The 18,368-nt window shown below is 39.5% G+C and overlaps 2 protein-coding genes across 2 annotated transcripts in view; one reads left to right on the top strand and one right to left on the bottom strand.

The window, feature by feature from the left end:
- The window catches only part of stk32a (serine/threonine kinase 32A), a 65,317-nt gene extending 51,861 nt beyond the window's left edge, over positions 1-13,456 (bottom strand). The window contains exons 1-4 of the mRNA XM_084940687.1: positions 13,225-13,456; positions 11,772-12,272; positions 6,947-7,002; positions 4,894-5,045 (exon numbers count right to left, since the gene is read on the bottom strand). Coding sequence (XP_084796813.1) covers positions 4,894-5,045; positions 6,947-7,002; positions 11,772-11,823 — 260 coding nt within the window. The 5' untranslated portion in view covers positions 11,824-12,272; positions 13,225-13,456. The remainder of the gene's footprint in view (positions 1-4,893; positions 5,046-6,946; positions 7,003-11,771; positions 12,273-13,224) is intronic.
- Positions 13,457-13,567: 111 nt separating this feature from the next.
- Positions 13,568-18,110, top strand: cytl1 (cytokine like 1). The gene is made up of 3 exons (XM_084940688.1): positions 13,568-16,031; positions 16,264-16,308; positions 16,541-18,110. The coding sequence occupies exons 1-3, from the start codon at positions 15,879-15,881 to the stop codon at positions 16,712-16,714; spliced, it is 372 nt and encodes a 123-aa protein (XP_084796814.1). The 5' UTR covers positions 13,568-15,878; the 3' UTR covers positions 16,715-18,110.
- The last annotated feature ends 258 nt before the right edge of the window (positions 18,111-18,368 follow it).

The following is an 18,368-nucleotide window of genomic DNA, read 5'->3' as shown; positions in this document are numbered from 1 at the left end:
TTCCAACACCTCCCTGTGACTGACAGCTTCCATCAGTCTGCGTCTAATGCTCCTTCAGCACATACAAAAAAAGAAGTGCATTGCTAAATTCTTGCCCTCAAATATATAAACTATTACACTTAAACAAGCAATAAGAAATACTACTTCAATAATTTAGCAAATGATAAAAATATTAATCAACTAACTTTTTTTGCATTTTTTTATCAGCAGGTTTTCCTACTTGTGTGCTTGCATCTTCAGGGAATCAGCAACAGTGCTTGATTATCATATTTTCTGATTCAGGTCACCTTGACTGAAGACCAAATAATTGACATGCTGACATGTTGCCTTCAAGCATTCAGCGATGGCTGCAGTGTTAAAAGTAAATTGAGGATTTCACACACAAATTTCGCAGATACACGAGGATACTGTTTGTACCTGACGTTCAAGAAGGCCTCATTACAGTAATCGTGATATTCGAGTCTGGAGCTGGGCTTTTCTTTGGTTGTGCCAATCTTCTAAAATGCATCCTGTTTCTAAGCAGACTGTAGTTCTGCAGAATACAATGTGTCTGGTTTGCGGAACCTTTTATATAAGGATTCTTAGACGAATAGTCCTCTTTTTTGCCTTTTTCTGTGTGTGTGTGGGAGGACATCGTGGCTTCTGAGAACAAAGATGCACATGAATGAGAAATGATGAATGATGCCTTTTTCTGCATAGAAATCTAGTGCATTAGTAAGATTACATAATGCAAAAGAGGGACTCCCTAAAGCAAATGAAGCTTTTACTTCACAATGTCTCAGACTTTTGCTAATGTACTTCTTTCTTTCTTTCTGCCTTTGACTGTTATACAACTATTTTTTTTTTCATAATTGGCATGTTATATCATTAAGGTATTGGTTCCAGAATTTAGCAATGTCAATTAGAGGTCAAACTTTATATCAAGGTATTAAATTTGTAATAACATTTTATTGATGCAGGCAACTTACAGGTTTAAGTGTAAGTAAATGAAGGGCATTTTCCTTTCTTCTTTCCTATGAGCTTCTGTCACTGTTGACACAGTTCGTAATTGAAACGAGGTGCCAGCAGGAGAAACAACAACATTATCTCCAGTGACACAGCCTAGGGCCTAGCCTGTTTACCTGGAAATTTTAAGTAATTGTAACATCACTGACAAACACTTCAATAACTAAAGTACAGTAACCTAACCTTGTAACTCTTCAGGAGTCTGCACAATATTGTCATTTAATAAAAAGGAAAAATATTATCTATGCCTGGGATGTTACATTTTAGTTTGAGCTTTTTAACCAGCTGCCTGAAGCCTTGTTTTTCCACCTCGTAACCACAGCAGTATTTTCCACCCACTGTTTGCCCTTTCTGTCATATGGAGTATAACTAGTGCTAGTATCTCCTCCGTAGGCTGACTGTACTCATTAGTGTGTGTTCTTGCCTCAAGTGGTGAAACAAGTTTGTTGTTTGCACCTGTAGCTGGAACAATTTTCTTGCATATTTTGCAGCATAATGTGGTTTGCTGGAGGTTGTTGAAGTAGCTCCCTTCTTAGCAACTAAACTGCCATCAGAGGCCGCTCTGGCTCTCAGACATGCCTGGGCTGGTCTCATTGTTGTGCGAATTAGCATTGCTATAGCAATGATACAGCGATATGACATTTTTATTAAATTTGTAAAAAATGATACCAGTATTATTGTGGGGATATTGGATCAGCCCTAGATGTCATTATGGAGACTTCTGAAGTACTAAAGTAAGTCCACAACAGTCAAAATTACTGCATGACTGACTTTCTCTGCTTGAGGCTAGTGTTGCTCACAAAGAAAACGAGTGCGCAACCAGTGCTCAACACTTCCAATACACTAAGCAACAAACAAGCTGTTTGAAAAAAGTTCTTCCTCTGTGTTATACCCTCATCAACAAACAAATCGAATGCTAAATCCACAGTTAAACAGGCAGCAAGCCTAAAAGCTGAAACTTGCAGCCTCTCTGTGTCTCTCGCAGCATGACTGTACAGTATCCCTTCCCTTTTAGTCAAAGGATTGTAATGCCAACGAGTGGTTGACACCACAATGTACAACTTTCATGCCCAACTGGCTGCTTTACTGTTTGTGGTGCGATCAAAACCAATACTTTTTACATTTTAAATGCATAACATGGCATAAATAGCTTTGTTTTCACTCCCGTCTCTCAAATGCATTGCTGTTTGGCTGCCCAGTTTCCAGACATTCTGAGGCAATGCCCAGTCGCAAGTGCAGTGGCAGCAAGAGGAGCATAAAGGAAGTATAGCAGGTGGTGAGGGAGTGAAATAGGAGAGGTGAGAGAAGACACGTAAGAGGTGACTGAAAAGAGGAAGAGGAGAGGACAGCCAGGCAGCTTTCTGCATCTAACTGGCTCAGTGCAGTTCATACGCTTGCAGGTAATCTCTCCCTCTCTCTGACCTTGAGCACTTACCTCAGGACAATCATAACTTATGCCAACTCAACATGAAAGAGAGAGAGAGAGAGAGGGAGGGAGAGAGGGAGAGAAAGAGAGTGGGCATAGCGCTGACCCAAGCACATCTCTAGAGGATATCACCCCCCACCCTGAGGGGCTTACACTGCCAACAGCATTAACTTCCAATTTTTTTTTTCATCCAACACAGCATGCAATCAAGCAAGAAAGCAAGCACTGGTATTGTTTGTCTGATGAGTCCGTACACTGCACAGACTGCACTGCACTCTGCCTGTGTCTTCTTTTCTTTTTCTGTGTTTTCATGTGTCCATCTATCCTCTCCTCCTCTCCTTTTTTGAAAAAATGTGCTTAAATGACTTGTTATTCATTCTCACCAAAGTAGGTTTTATTTCCATTGTATAGGTAATTAAAAATTAAGCATTAATTTTGCCAAACTAGTAATCAGTTATATAAAAGTGACACAATGGATAAAGAGTAGAAAACAAAATACCTGATACCCCACAAGTGTTCAGAAGGACATACCTTAAAATCAAAAAAAATATGTAAGAGGAAATGATAATAATAATAATCACTATCATTGTAACAGAACTGAACAAACAACTATGTTTTAATCTTTAAAAAACAGACTGTGTGTGTTGTTGCTGTTTTTCTTCGTCTTTGGAAAGACATCTTTCTGCCTCTCAGCTTGACAGAAGACCAGGGTGGCTTCCTTTCAAACGTTGCAGTGTGGGAGTGCTTATCAAGAATTAATGACGCCTTTCAGAAGAAAACTTAACAAGCTATACTTATCAGGCATCTTCAGCACGATTCTTGGTGCTCAATAAACTCTAGCTTTCAAATTATGACGAATGGCTGGTTAAAGGTACCTGATGAGTCATCCTAGATTAGCATTCCCAGTTTGAATGAGCTCGTACAGTTGTTGAGTAAAAGATTTCCTCAAACCGAGATGTGGTGAGGCAAGTGGGAAGCTGCCAAGAGAGGAGATACATTTGCTGTTCTACAGTGGTCAACAGCTTTCTGGATGAATCTGCAGGCTCACTCCAAGACTGTGTAAAAAGGGTTTGTTTTTGTTGTTTTGTTTAATTGATGACGCTCTTTCATTGGGTCTGCGCATTTACTGATTTGATAGGATCCAGTCACCATATAAAATAAATGAGTGAGAAAGAATGCATTACTAAACCAACGACGGGGCATTTATAGCTGATGGCAATAACCAGTGTGAAACACAAGCCTTTGAGATCAGCTGCTGAAATGGAAAGCATTCATAATTTCACAGCAGCCTTTTGTGTACATATTTAATGAATTCAGCAGTATTCTGCTAAAGTCACTTAGTGCTAAATTCAATACACTCTGAGCCGGAATTTAAAAAAAAAAAAATTCTGTCAGAGTCCCCAAAATCTCTGACAGAAATGACCCTGGGAAGATTGCTCATTCATTCATTCATTCATGAATCTATCAGACACACATACAGAATGAAAGAAAGATCCAACCAAACATCTAAATGCAGTTGTTTACAGAAGTTTATATCCACTAATCATGGGCATGAATGTCATGGTAATTTGGGGTTTTTAATGATGCCTTTGAAATGTTCTTCTACCAGGGTGGAATGATTGTACAGCATGCATCTTTACCAACTTTAAGCAGGACGAATTGGATGCACGAGTTTGAAATCATTTCTCTTATCCACATTGGATCAAAAGTATGTATACAGGCTCAAAATATATACACGCACCTCCACTCTTATTTGGTTAAATCACCTTTAGAATGTTGCATCCTGACTAGATGTTTTGGTAGCCTTCAACAAGTGTCTGGCAGAACTCTGCCTGGATATTTGACCACTATTCTTTCAGCATTTAAACTGCTCAGGTTCCTGGCATGGACTCAGCTTTAAGTATAATTCCGAAATTTTCAACAGGGTTCAGGTCGGAGCTTTGGAAAAAGTCTGTAAGCTTAATGTAAGAATGCTTTATCCACTTGTGTATTTGAGATCATTGTCCTGTTGAACCACCCATCTGCGCTCAGTCTTGGAATCGGCACTCATTTGGAAAAGGCTCCAGTTAAAATACCTTCCCAACTTGATTAAATATAAAATATAGATAGATCTTCACTGAGTTCCTTGGACATTGTCATTGTTCTGTGCATTGGTCAATCCAATGAGTGCTGTCAAACAAATCCTTTTTATGCTAGCAAAGAGCAACTACCAGTTGTAATCGGCCCTGACAAGTTAAAAGACACTGCAGAACCTTAAGCATCACGTACTAAAAGATTTAAGTAAAGTGTATCGATGTGACTTAGAAAAAATCCAAAATGAATTTAAACTTGTGCGCCCAATTCTTATTGTTCAAAGTCATTAAGGATGTATGCTGATGCATGCTAATTACAATGACATTGCCCATAATGAGTGCATGCAAACTTCTGACCACAGCTGCACTTATTACAGGATGATGACTTACCAAAAGTTGACCAGGAAAGGATGTTCAAGGTTCTGCATGATCTGGAGTTCTTTGAGGACATTCCTCACTTCGTTCCGCTCCACGCATTTTAACTTGTTCATGTACTTCATGGCATACATCTTCTTGGTATCTTTCTTCTGCACAATGCAGACCTTAAGTGACAAGATCACATGTGACAACATGGCGTAAGGTAAATTCCTGTTGATTATTAATTCATTATTTGTGATATGAATCAAAAAACAGCATTCTGTTTTGAAAATACTCAGACTGACAAATTTACAGTATGACTTATGTTTCCATCATTCATCCATACTTATCTAAAAACTTTTTTTCCACCGACAAAGGAAGAGGTGGACCATTTGAAACACTCCTGCAATAACCAGAAACACAGTCTACCGAAAAAGGTTGGATGGAAAGTTCGGGGGGAAAAGATTTGTCTTTAAGCCAGTGATCAAGAATTTAATCCCCTCTTAAGATGTTTAACTTTTCACACCTGCATATTTAGCATTTTAGAGATGGGAAACATCAGGTTAGCACTCATTAGAATTGCTAGTGTGTGTCAGTGGGGAATGCAGTCAGTTTTCTCAAATAAATAGCATTAATTATATGATCCAGCAAAAAGAAACAGCGGAATATAACAACCCATTACGATGTGAAAAGCTGCTGTTGTGTATCAAATGCATACAGACGGTATATGACGACTCAAACAGGGAAACATGCATTTTTATTAACATGTAGAGTTGTAATAACACTACACTTTTTTGTAGTCATGTTTGTCTGAGCTACAAGCGTCAATAAGCCAGTGATTGCTGCTAAGAGAGTGATCTGCGGACCAGCTGGCACAGTTAATCAGCCAAACCCTGATCACATCACTCCTCCCATTGAACAGCTTGCCATCTACTGTGATTAGACTGCTTATCTGTCACTGGACACAGTGTCGATATTGTGCGGGTCTCTGTTGTGTGTATGCATGTGCATGGGAGTGCCTGCATCTCTATATGTGCTTACATGTACTGTAGGTGCTGATGTGAATTACTATGTGGCACTTGGCTTAACATGGTGCTGCTGTTAAAACTTTTACCACGTCTCGGGGTGTGGTTTTATTTACGACAACATGGTGTGCTCTGTGCTTAGAGGAAATTAAATCATGCAGAACTCAAACAAGTGGTTGATTTGCTGAAAGAAAAATGGGGGCCATACTGAGAATTCATTATTAATTTTATTATCAGTTTGTAAGCAAAACATCAAATTTTCCTCATTTCAGCCTCTACATTGTGCAGATTCTATCAGATAATCTGACGGTAAACTGGATGGACTATTGGTCAAAAAACATCCATCTACTTTGGCTTTAGGGAATTAAAATGGCCATTAATTTCACAGTGAATAATGTAGAAAATTAGCAAATTAATAAGCCATGACACTAATCAGCGGCTGCAGCTCTAGGATTACTTGGAATTTAGGAACAACCTGAGAGGTTTGCCTGCATGCTGTCACAACAAACACAGACTTAGTTTTATATGTAATAACTTTTTTTTTTTTTAATTTTGTGACTGATTTTTTGCATTTCAATAATTCAATCATAAAATTGATAGTTTTATAGTTCCATTATATATTTGTTGTTGCAGTTTTTTTTGCTCTCAAATTATTGGCTGGGCGACATCTTAAGCAACACCAGTCTTCTGGAAGTGTGCATTGTCAAGTTGAGTCAAGTCAAGTCAAGTGGCTTTATTGTCATTTCAACCATGTGCAGTGGTACAGTGCACAGTGAAGCGAGACGTTCCTCCAAGACCATGGCGGTACATATAACAGACAATCAACACAGGACAACATAAAGTGCAAGTGTGCAAAAATTGCAAGAAAACAAAACAAAGACAGATAGTGCAACACCAGAACAAGGTGTGTGTGTGTGTGTGTGTGTGTGTGTGTGTGTGTGTGTGTGTGTGTGTGTGTGTGTGTGTGTGTGTGTGTGTGTGTGTGTGTGTGTGTGTTTTACTGTTGTTTCCAGCTAATCTGGGTTTATATTCCATCTAATTTCTTATGAAAAGAAACTTACCTTTCCAAAGCTCCCTTTTCCTATTGCCCTTAAGATCTGGAAATGGTCGAAATTAACTGTTGGCGTAAGCAAGGAGAAAAAAAAAAAACAGTTTCTTAGAATCAACACAAAACTAAAACAGAAATTCAGACCTAAAATATTATGTATGTAACTGTAACAAGATGGTGTTATAGATTTGTTTTTTGATGTGTTGTTTTTACTCATTCACTATCAAAGTGAGTCCGTGGCATGACATTATATCCTCGGTTACAGAGCTGTGTTCATGAAAGTCATTGGATCACAACCTGTAAGGTTTATACCCTAAATTTACAGTATTGACAATTACCAAAATAACTTTTTTTATTTTTCTGTAAAGGTTAAGCCACAAGTATGCGAACACTCTTAAATTAAAATGTTATTTTTAATACTAAAATATATTTGTAGTTATCCAGAATTTTCCAAATTTGTTGTTTTATAAAAAAAAATTCAAAGCTTGTTTTTGGCAGATTTCTAAAGCATTTCTGTTTTGTTGTTTTCATGATAGGTGAGCTAGTAAACATGATAAGAACTGTGCTTGAGAAAGCTTCATGAATTTGCTCCTGGAGGACTAAAAGTGAACTACTTGCAAATAACTTAGGGGCAGATACAAACCTTTAGGAAGTGAAATTACAAGTGTGCGTCCTTTAAAACTAGGTCACTGATGTATTATAAATGCAAAAACCTGCATGTGTCACACCAGTTACAGTAGGTTCACTGTGAGGTTTTCTTTAAGCTCATTTTAGAACAATGCACCAGTCATGCTGAAACAGATGGAGGTCTCCTGGGCAACCAGAAGTCGCAGGTTTCTAATGTGACAGAGAAATGAAATAACCTTCAGCCACAAAGATGTCTGATATGATGTCTGTTCCTAAACACCCATTTCAGACAACCTAAGCATTTCAGTAGCTCTGCTTCTTTGCTGCCAGCTTTTGCGTCCTTCCCTCGCTCCCTGTGTCTCACCCACACACAAAGACAGACGCAACCTGAACCGCAGCTTAACTCCATATCTCAGTATCCATTTATCAGCAACATTTATCGCCAATTGGAACCGGATGGGGATGTTTGTTTCTTGCTGTCATGACAACCAGGACAGAAGGTTTTCCCTCTCCGCTGTTTCCCCGAGGATGGAACAGCTGCTGCCCACTCTTTCCACTCATCTGTCTGTGCGCGAGCGTGGTCACACACTCACACACAGACAGAGGGAAGAGGCACGCGCACGTGAATTATCGGCTGCATTCACAATCATTATCAAAAACACGCTTGCTTTTTGACAAATAGCGCTGACCTAAAACATTACCTGCCTCTTTTGCAGCAGTGTACCGTGCGTACACGCACTCACTCAGCCTGCAGTCACTAGATGTATTGGATGTGACAGTTAATGTTATGCTCTGTTAGTCACGTATATCTGGCACATCCTCGTCTCACACTATCGGCACTGGAGTGTTTACACAACCTATTCCATACGAGGTCTGCTTTGTGATGCACATGCATGCTTGTAGCAGCCGATATACTGATGCACTTGCATGAACTCAGCATATAGAGCCACACTTTTAGTAAACATAGTCATTTTTTTCTGCTGAGCTTATGTTTTTTGTTTAGTTTTTTTTTTTTTTTTTTTTAGAAAGACAGCTGTGATCGTGGTTGGAAGCAGACAAACTACAGAGAGAGCAAGAGATTGAGCGATAGAGACAAAGGCAGACACAGAAAGAGAGGCTGTGAGAGCAAGGTGGAGACTCATAATTTACTAGCAGTGCTTTGAATGGTTTAATGTGATGGACACATGAGTAACAGAGCATGTAATGATTCAAGTCTGCATATGAGTGGAATTGGCAAATTGACAGCGTTTCCATGACTTAAACTAGCTGAGGAAGTCATGTGACTGACTCTGGCACTCATCTGCTAGTCAATTTGAATCTGACTGACATGTGCTTATCAGTTTGGATTGAAATAATCACGCTTGGTCAGTTTGAGCCTCGCACAGTCTCTCACACTCTCAGCATGACTGCTACGTACTCTTTCTTACTCGGTCCGAGTGTGCCCAGGCTGGGAACATTTCAAATATCATCCTTTTCTAGAACAGTTGCTCTGACAACTGAAACAGAATCAGCTGGTCAGTCTGCTCTAATCTCACTAAAGTACGGGAAGGTGTAAACAGGACTCATCAATATACTAATATAATAGTCTCCGGATTGCACAAGGTAGCACGTGCACGTGTCATAAAGGACACATGAAGTACACCCATCATTCCCCAGGAGAGATAAACATGTCTTGACAGAGTTCACCTTCACGCACACACCTCTGTGTAAGTCACCTAATATGGGTTGAGTGTAAGCTAGAAAATATGCACTGACGTCAGCACAGAAAACAGATTATTCCACAGATAAATTGATTACAGGGTCGGATTTATCAATGACCAAAAAATACATTTAAAAAATGTTTGTGTTTAGTTTATGTCTATTTTTTTCTACGTTTTCTTACTATTGCTTTAAATGCATTTGCGGTTGAGTGTGGAAAAAGAAAGGGGAAGCACATGAAAATGGCACAAACTGAAATATATCTATATTTGCATAGCTGCGTATTTCAATTAAGCGCGCAATCTCACATTCATTTGTGTCAGTTACTAATCTCCATAAATCTCTGCATGTGAGTATAAATAACCTGTAGATAAGTGGAAGGTTTCTGGTTTCCGTTTGCAGTCTGGGCTGCACTGACCAATCATGTTTGACCAGGCTTTAGCTGCATGAACTGAGAGCAAACAACAGATTGCATCTATTTAAGTGCACTTTTGAAACCATCAGCTGTTATCTAGCAACTATTTAGTTTTTTAATATGTTTTTAAATGTAAATTAGCTGCATGTGCAAACAGTGGCAACAGACACAACAGGAAGCCTTGGGCCTGATATTTGTTGGCAGTGTTAGAAGCTCCAAACTACTGTTAGCTCCCTTAAGGCTAACAACAGAATAAACGAGAAATCATTTATCTCTTTATATACAGGTGTAATGTATAGAGAATCAACACATTTTTTTTTTATCTGACACACAATGATAGTCTAAGATTTTGAAATATGACCATTTATAAATGTTCACTTTACAAACAAACTGGTTTGCGACTGGTATCACCTCACAGCGACCTTTGACGCTTCTGAAGCATGAAGCGACACTTCAATTTGCATCTTTATTGCTACTCAAAGCAGCGAGCACATTATTAACATGCGGACCACCGACAATTGTCAAAAGAAAAGATTAGAAGTGGAGATTCTTGGCAGGTTAGGAGGTCGAATAATATTGGAAGTCGCGCTTGCCCTACCTTTAAGCCATGCAAAAAAACAAACAAACAAAAAAAAACAACCATTGTATGTGGAGCAGTCTCTCACTTTTCTGTCTCTTTCTCCAATAATCTTTCCTCACCTTCTTTAATATCCCCCTTGTTCCCCTAATTACACTGGGTTTCAGGTATCTTAGGTAATCTAGACAGTATAGAGCAATGAGGGGATACAAAAGTAAAGTAAGGGACACCTATCTCTTCCTGTCGCTCACGGGACTTTCATCAGTGACGGGATGACTTTTTTTTTCGAGGATGCAGGGCTATTAAAAAAAATCAAAACAATGTTTCTCAACAATGTGTTTTATATTCACCCTCTCTCAGTGAAATCACCCACGCTTTATTTGTGAGAAAGAGAAGTGTCAAAGAAGGTACACTATGGCATTAACTCGAAAGTTCAGAGGAGCTCCGATATGAATGACATTTCCAGAATAGCACACGAGATGACTAAGCATCAGGGTTAACCATGAATAATTACTTGATCTTTGATAACGGTTGCCTCGATTGAAAAAGAGAAAACAACAGATTTCATTAGAGAGTGTGGGCCAGAGTGAAAAATCTGACTCTGGTTGGTCGCATAATAGCTACGTTTCTAAAATTCTAATGATAATTAGGAGAGTAGAGTAGCATCTTGCCCTGGCTTAAACCTTTGGCTAAATGCAGCCTTAGTCTGCAACTTTATAAAAAGACACAAATGTATCACATCACCTGATATACTGGATCTCCAAGGTAAGAAAACCTCGAAAAACCACTCCACTTCTGACTAAATTACTGACTCGTGTAACACAGACTTTTTTGAAGGCCTTGGGGTTCAGCCAGAGTGGAATTAATTTCCGAGACTGACTCAGATCAATAACATCACAGACTATTATCTACTCAGGACACAAAGAAAAAGAAAATTTATTCAAACCAGGAGCTTCCCGAGTTAAAGTACTAGTCCTATCAAAGGCTCCCTTGACTGCAATCAGCCTGAAAAAGAAAAACAATTCCTAACCATGCAAGACTTGGGTGATCAATAATGATAGATGTAAAGAATAAAGAATTAAAGAAAAAAACAGATGAGTTTGATGAATGTCTTTGGCATTCAGTAAACAGCTTTTGTTTTTCTCTCCTGCACGCCTAACTATAAGAATATTTGCAAAAAAATATATATACACTGTTGTGGTCATATTAAAGCTAAACAGTTGTATATCAAGAGGTATTCCTCTTTTTCCTTACTGATGAGGAGTGGCGGCAGACCTAATCAGCATATTACACTTCTATGCATTAACTGCAAGTGCTCTTAATCTTGGAAAGAGGATGGAAACATCTTTGCACATCAAAAAAAGGTGAAGAAAAGACAGGTTAAGCCAATCACTCAGTGGTGGTGAATCCTGCTCCCATCCTCTGCTGTCTTTGGTTTCGTTTAGATGTTAATCTCAAAGTAAAGACACTAAAAGTAGAAAAGAAGTGAAACAAGAACTATTTTAAAGGTTTAATACTCACCCTCATCTGTGTCTTCTGTGACTGGAGCCTTGCTGGACTGTCCAAGCCCCATGGTTGCTTCTCTTGTGGATTTTTCCTGTTGTGCTCAACTCAACTCAGCACCGAACAGCTCTCCCTCTGAGACTCACTCATAGCCTGGTCAACAACTGGCCCCAAACACACACACATACACACAGACAGCCTCACGTGCTCGATTGCGTTTTGCTGACTTGAATAGGTCCCGTCTTCCTCTTAACTGCCCACCTCGACACAACCACACATCACTGGATCCATACACGCGCCCACAGAGAGTGAAGGACTTGGGAAAACACTAAAGGCACTGAAGTGCTGACACGCACACATAAACACACACACACACAGGCAGCACAACTACAGCGTACGTTCCCTGTCTGTCTTCGCTGCTGTTCAGGCGACTGCAGGCAGACGGGCAGCTCGTCCAAGCCAGGAGGCGGGTGGGTGATGTGCCTCTGCCTCTGACCCTCTGATGACTGAGAGTCTAACCTGTGCAGGAAGGCAGGCAAACATGACACCACCATCGGAGTGAGAGAAGGCGGGACAGAGAGGAAGAGGGGGAAGAAGCAGCAGACTTTAAAGATACCAATAAACAAACTTTAATAGCAGCAGTACATAAACAACTCACTGAGGCTTGATTAGGAAATTTACTTAGTTAGTGAAAGAGGTAAAAAATAACTGCTATTTGCATTTCTTACATATCCAGATCTCTTTTCCACTTCCTACCCCTTCATTCCTTCCTCCTTTACTTTTCCCATCATTTATCAATAATTGAATTTATATATTTTAATCATAAGCACATCCCACAGAACAGTGCAAGTGTGATGAATGGTAAGGTTTTTTCCATTAAGAGCAAAAAAGCTGCAGGCTTGATTTAGGGTGGTGTTATGTACTGTGAATGGAATCCATTCAGATGCCTTTTTAGGACAGGAGATTTCAAAAGTTTCTCTATTTTTTTTCCACGAAGAAAAGAAAAGAAAAATTCAGTTTTTACAGAACAGTTATGCACAATGCAATTATGAGTTGCAAAGAAGTGACTTGAAGTGATTAAATGGCATGATAATTTCCTAACACATCGTATCATATTTCAGTGGTTTTCCATTAAATCCTTTAATGTCACGCTTTAGTGCCTGTCAGTATCTTCAGGAAGAACGAGGGTCTAAAATGTGATATGTAGGTAAACTGCCTGCATGCAGTCCTTTGGGGAAGCCCGTTAATGAATGTCATCCTGAGACAGCGTGATAAGGTCACCACCGCGAAGGTGAATGTCCCTCTTGGGTAAATATGAAATATTCAAAAAAGTAGTGCGGGAAGCCGCAGTGCTGAGCACCCCGCAGAGGACATTGTGCCGGGAGCCCTTATCTGATCAAATAGGAAAGCATGCGCTGAATATAAAGTATCCCCACGCTTCCATGCAGGACAGCCGTGGGCACCTACCTACCTTAGTTGAGCATAGGACCATTTCTAGTCCGCTTTGCTGCAGAGAGGTGAAGAGCAACAGTGCTGCTCAAAGCATCACTTGTAGTCCCGTGTTCGGACGACGACGCACCGGGACATCTGCCACGGGAAACAAATGGTACCACACGGGAAGACGTGACTTGCGGGATGTGCCGACAATGCGAAATCCTGCGCTGTGCTTCTGGAGGACAACAGGACAGACGACAGAGCCGACGAAACACAGATATTTTGGCGGCGGGGGGGGGGGTTGCTGCTACTGGGCTGCTTACACTGATGAGCGGCTGACCTCCTGTTCAAGAGCTGGCCACCCGCGTGCGCCTTGAGAGAGGCACGTTTCGTGGGCTGCTGTAGCGGGGGCTGAGGTTTCCCAATGTTTTTTTCCACGAATCTTTACTCATTAATACTTCTGTAGTGAATTTCCACATTGAGAAAAATCTGATTTCCTATTCAGTCCCCCCCCCGGCTCAGCTATTAAAAATCACCCAATGCTGATCTTCTCTTACTGCATAGACCATCACTTTGAAATTGCCTCATATTGCTCATTTCCCTATAGTTGCCACCATGGAGTCAGTGTTCATACTGTGTTGACAAGAAGTTGTAACCACTTCTTGGCACCAGAACTGTTTCCACCAGGTGCCCCAGGTGAAAGTCTCTTTATAGTCCAGCTGAGCCTGCTGCACCATAATAGCTTTTAAAATTATATGGAAATAGTAATTAGCGTCCATAATTCTCCATGTATAATGTCCCTCTAGTGTTCCATTCTGAGTCTGTGCAGATCTTAGTGTACTTTATTGTATTGTTTCATGCCAGCTATCAATACAGAGTTCATATTCTTGAATAGTTAAAAGCGTTATAAGTTTTCTTATTGCCTACCTGTGAGAACAGACACATAGGTAGCGACAGTCTTTCCACATTTTATAATATATAGTTATGCAGAGACCTACATCTTTACCTATACATGATGATGTAGATGATGATCTTCATTAAATATGTGAAGTATGTTGCTTACTGCAATGCAGTTGGATTTCCTTTTGGCCATAGTTCTTTAGTGCAGCCACTGATTATATATTAACATTTGCAGCCATTAACTACTAACTGTAAAACACATCCATCCATAGTCAGGACTGCACTATTTCCTGCCTCCCCCTGCTAATTGAGCAAGCCAAGGTCAAGAGGAGAATGGCTGAGTAGTGGGACTGGGGCATGCAAGACATGCTTACATTGCACTTCCTCTTTATGCCCGTCATGCTAAGACGCTCAGAGTTGGTCATCCATCTTACTGACAAGATCGCCCCACGCTATGAAGTGGGAGCAGATATCATTCAAAACCAGGCCAGTCCCTTATTGGGCATTGGGCAGCATTGGGGAGTTTACATGTTTTTTAGATGTGATGAATGACGGCAGGCTCAGATCACACCTGGGCAGAGATGAAGTCAAGCTACATAACATGCCTGAGGTCATAAAACGTGTCACTGTTTTCCCAGTTTTGTAAGTGAAAATGGGAGATTTTTATTTGCAAAAGGGAAGCTGTCATTGTTATGCCCATTTATACTGGATACAGATTTGAATAGAGGAGTGGTGATTTTTTTTTTTTTTTTTTTGCAGAACTTTTATGCAGAAACTATAGAGCCTACAAGTCTGTGAAATTAGCCCCATCTAATGGATAAAAGTGAGATTGTTGCCTAACAGCAGTCAAGGGTAGTTGGCAAGTCTAGGCTAAGTAACTGTTATATGCCAGCTTTAAAATAGTGTACAACTCATCTGCTTTATATTTTGAAAATTGATAGTTGCTGCAGTGAAGCTATTTGGTATGACCACACATGACATTAACAACCACTTGTTCCCATATTCATAAACAGCCGCTTTTATGAGTTTGTTCTGTTGCTTCTTTACTTATTCATTTGTTTATTTGGTATTTTAGTTTAGTTCTGATGATGCAATTAGTAAAAATCATTGTGAAGCTGATGCTCCAGCCATTAATGGAAAACTAATTCAATGCCTTCATTGGGATATTCAACATCTAAACTATCTGGACTCCTCTCCTCCTGCATAGAAGATATTAAAAACATATATATAGACTAAGACATGCGCCAATTTAATGCAAAAAGTACTCTATGCTGAGTTGGAAAATTCATAGTGTGCAGTTAGCCTCACAGTTTGTATGTATCATACAAATAAAAATTGTTGACATAAAAAAGTGTATGAAAATGTATCATCTGTGGTGGAGAGAACACTTACCAAATGCTACACATAATCAGAATCTGTAGTTCATTTCCCAACAGTTATCACTGTCAGTGAAAAAAAACACTGTTTCTAAAGATTCATATATAACAATAAAAAAAATGTTTTCTAGCTACTGAGCAGTAATGCAGATACAACTTCAAAGTTGTATCTTTTACTTTATTTTAAATTTGTATCCATTAGAAGAGGAGAATCGATGCTGAACTCAGATGCACACAATGCATGCAAATCTGCCTTATTGCATCACAAAGGATCTTCCCCTGTCATTCCTTCACAGTTATTTTGGAGTAAACAAAGGGTGTGTTAAAATCCATCCAGATGCATACGTGGCTCCATGTGAGCGTTGGTCACACAACCAAACCAAAGCTCTGCTGGTACACTAGGTATCAGTGAGTCATGGCAATCTTTAAACACGTGTTGTTTATCTCATCTTTGATGCCGCTGATATTGAGCTACCCTTTCTACCCTCCAACATGCTATACTAAGGTGCTGAGCATGGCCCGGGACCTCACCCAGTGGGCAGCAGATTTGAAAAGGGACCCAGAGACTGTAAGTCAGCTTGGTAATTTTTTATTTTACTTTACACTTAAGTGGTATTTTATAACTATTCTAACTGTTTAAAAACTTGTGAATAATAAAGATTCTGTACTTTACATAAATAATTGTATATTATTTCAGCTGGCTTTAGTGACACAAGAAACATGATTTCAAAGAAATCATGGAAAGTCAGGAAAGGTTGTAAAATCTGTGAGACTTGATAGCTGTCATTCTTTTCATCCAGAGTTACTGCATGGCACGCATGCCAAATCTCTACATTGATGTTCATGTAAGTATGTCTTTATTATTAAAAAAGAATAATAAAATGGCATGATTTTTGCCATATAACATTCCGAAAAGAAAATGTTTTCTGCGCTCTCCTTTCTGTCGATGATCTACACACATTGTTTTGAGTAATCTGGCCGTCCCTGCATTTTTGACGCTCACTTATGTGGTATTTTGACTGCAAACTTTAGCTGCAGTAAATCATGCGCAGGGACACTAATTGTTACTCATGACAGAATGGTTGTGTGATGTACAAAATGAGCACCTACCTCCAAATGGTGGAGGGCCTGCGACAGCGCCGCTGTGCTTACACCAGAGACGTAAGGAAGCTGGGTGTCACTATGCGACAGCTCTTCATCATCATGTCAGAGAGATGCCACGGGGTAAGACAAGACAAGCTGTCTAAATAAGTGTAAACTGTGCCATACTCAATCATATATCAGATATTAACATCCCATCTTGTGGGACGTAAGTGTGGTGTAGTGCATTTTTGCCTGGAAACTCTAGAAACGTCATAAAGTAAATTACAATTCATAGTTAAGATCAAACGTATAGCTCTGATTAAACCAGATTTTTATTGAATATGTAGTCACTGAGCTGCGTTTTAACTCACCCATGCACCTGATATAGTTTCATAAACTGAAAACAGGCTAACAGTGATGAGATGCATTCAAACTAACTGCTGTTTACTGGGTCACTCACTTGGTGATTTCGCAGGATTAAGCAGGGTTTATGATGCAGATTATGAATAACCTTCTGTGCTCTGTGAGCGTTTGATCCCACTCACCTGATCTGTGATGTCAGACCCATCTGGGTCTGCTATTGGTGTCCTGACATGACTGATCTGCCCGTCTAGGTGAGGCCACAATGCCTCAGAGAAGGGTCAGAGTAAATTCACTTACATTAGAGAGAAAGGTAACCTTGTGCTGTGGCTTACATAAAGCATATACAAACATTATTTACCAAGTGAAAAACAAGTCACTGCTAAAATGTTCACACCTCCCTCACCGGTGTCCCATGGTGTGTTTTGTTTTCATAGGACTTGGTGTTCACAGCCTTTGACTGCTCTGCCCTGGAGCGCTGACATCCTGGATGCTGAAATATTTCAACCTGCTCACCGAGAACGTTGATAGAGAGACAGCGAGAGTCTCAGTGGACATTCTTTATTTCTTCAAGTAATGACAGTATTGTAAAAAAAAAAAAAAAAAACCTGGAAGACACGAGTATGAGATCACCTCAGTAAACCATATTGTGATTCTGATGTTATAAGCATGTATTCTCTTTGTAATGACATTTATTACCAACCAGATGATAAAGCAAAATATTTTACAGAATAAGATGTATTATTTTTTTTAAATATTACACAGGCTTCTTATAGAATGAATATAGTCACATTTTTGGTTGATAGACAGTTTGAATAATTATGCAAAAACTTTTAATTCTGACTAATGAGTTAAACCCCTATGGAAGCAAATTAAAACTGAGCCTTCTGAGTACCTTTGATCTGCCAAATGTGATAAAAGACAGCATTCATTATATTTCTTGCAGGGTTTTTTTCACACACAGGGTGCCAGATAAGCGTATTGCATAGCGCACAGTGGAGGTCATACTGACTGTATTAGGGCAGCGCTTAAGTAACAGTAACAGACAAGTAAAAGATCTGTCAGCCAAGACACTTCTATCTTGCTTTTGTCGTCTTTAAAAACATCTGTAATAGCCACAAACAAGCTACTAAATTGACACTGAGGTGTGACTGTTCTGCTTTTATATGTTCCCAATGTGTAAAATGGACTTTGCAGCACAATATAAGGTTTGGTATTAAAAGTAAGCTCCAGCATGATCCAGCAGTAAGCTTTATTGCATCTTACGATGGAGATATCACAGTAATTCTTTTGTGCCTTACATGTTTTAAATACAGTCAAAAATGGAACACATGACACGCAACAGTAAGGATTGTGAGGAATCTGCAACAGTCATTTTCATTTGCCATAGCAGGAAAATATCATTTATGCCCCAGTAAGACAGTGCACCGGTCTTTTTCACTTCATAAGTCATTACATTTTT

Source organism: Perissodus microlepis, chromosome 10, assembly GCF_051167445.1.
Source record: "Perissodus microlepis isolate ML-2025 ecotype Zambia chromosome 10, ASM5116744v1, whole genome shotgun sequence".
In the NCBI taxonomy this organism is placed as follows: domain Eukaryota; kingdom Metazoa; phylum Chordata; class Actinopteri; order Cichliformes; family Cichlidae; genus Perissodus; species Perissodus microlepis.
Note: the sequence above shows the minus strand (reverse complement) of the source record. Positions and strands in the feature narration are given on the sequence as shown.

Bases quoted from the DNA above. Each gene is read 5' to 3' on its own strand.
- cytl1 (XM_084940688.1), top strand. From the start codon at position 15,879: ATGGCAATCTTTAAACACGTGTTGTTTATCTCATCTTTGATGCCGCTG. The intron at 16,032-16,263 runs GTAAGTCAGCTT...CTTTTCATCCAG, and splicing joins TGAAAAGGGACCCAGAGACT to AGTTACTGCATGGCACGCAT. The intron at 16,309-16,540 runs GTAAGTATGTCT...TACTCATGACAG, and splicing joins ATCTCTACATTGATGTTCAT to AATGGTTGTGTGATGTACAA.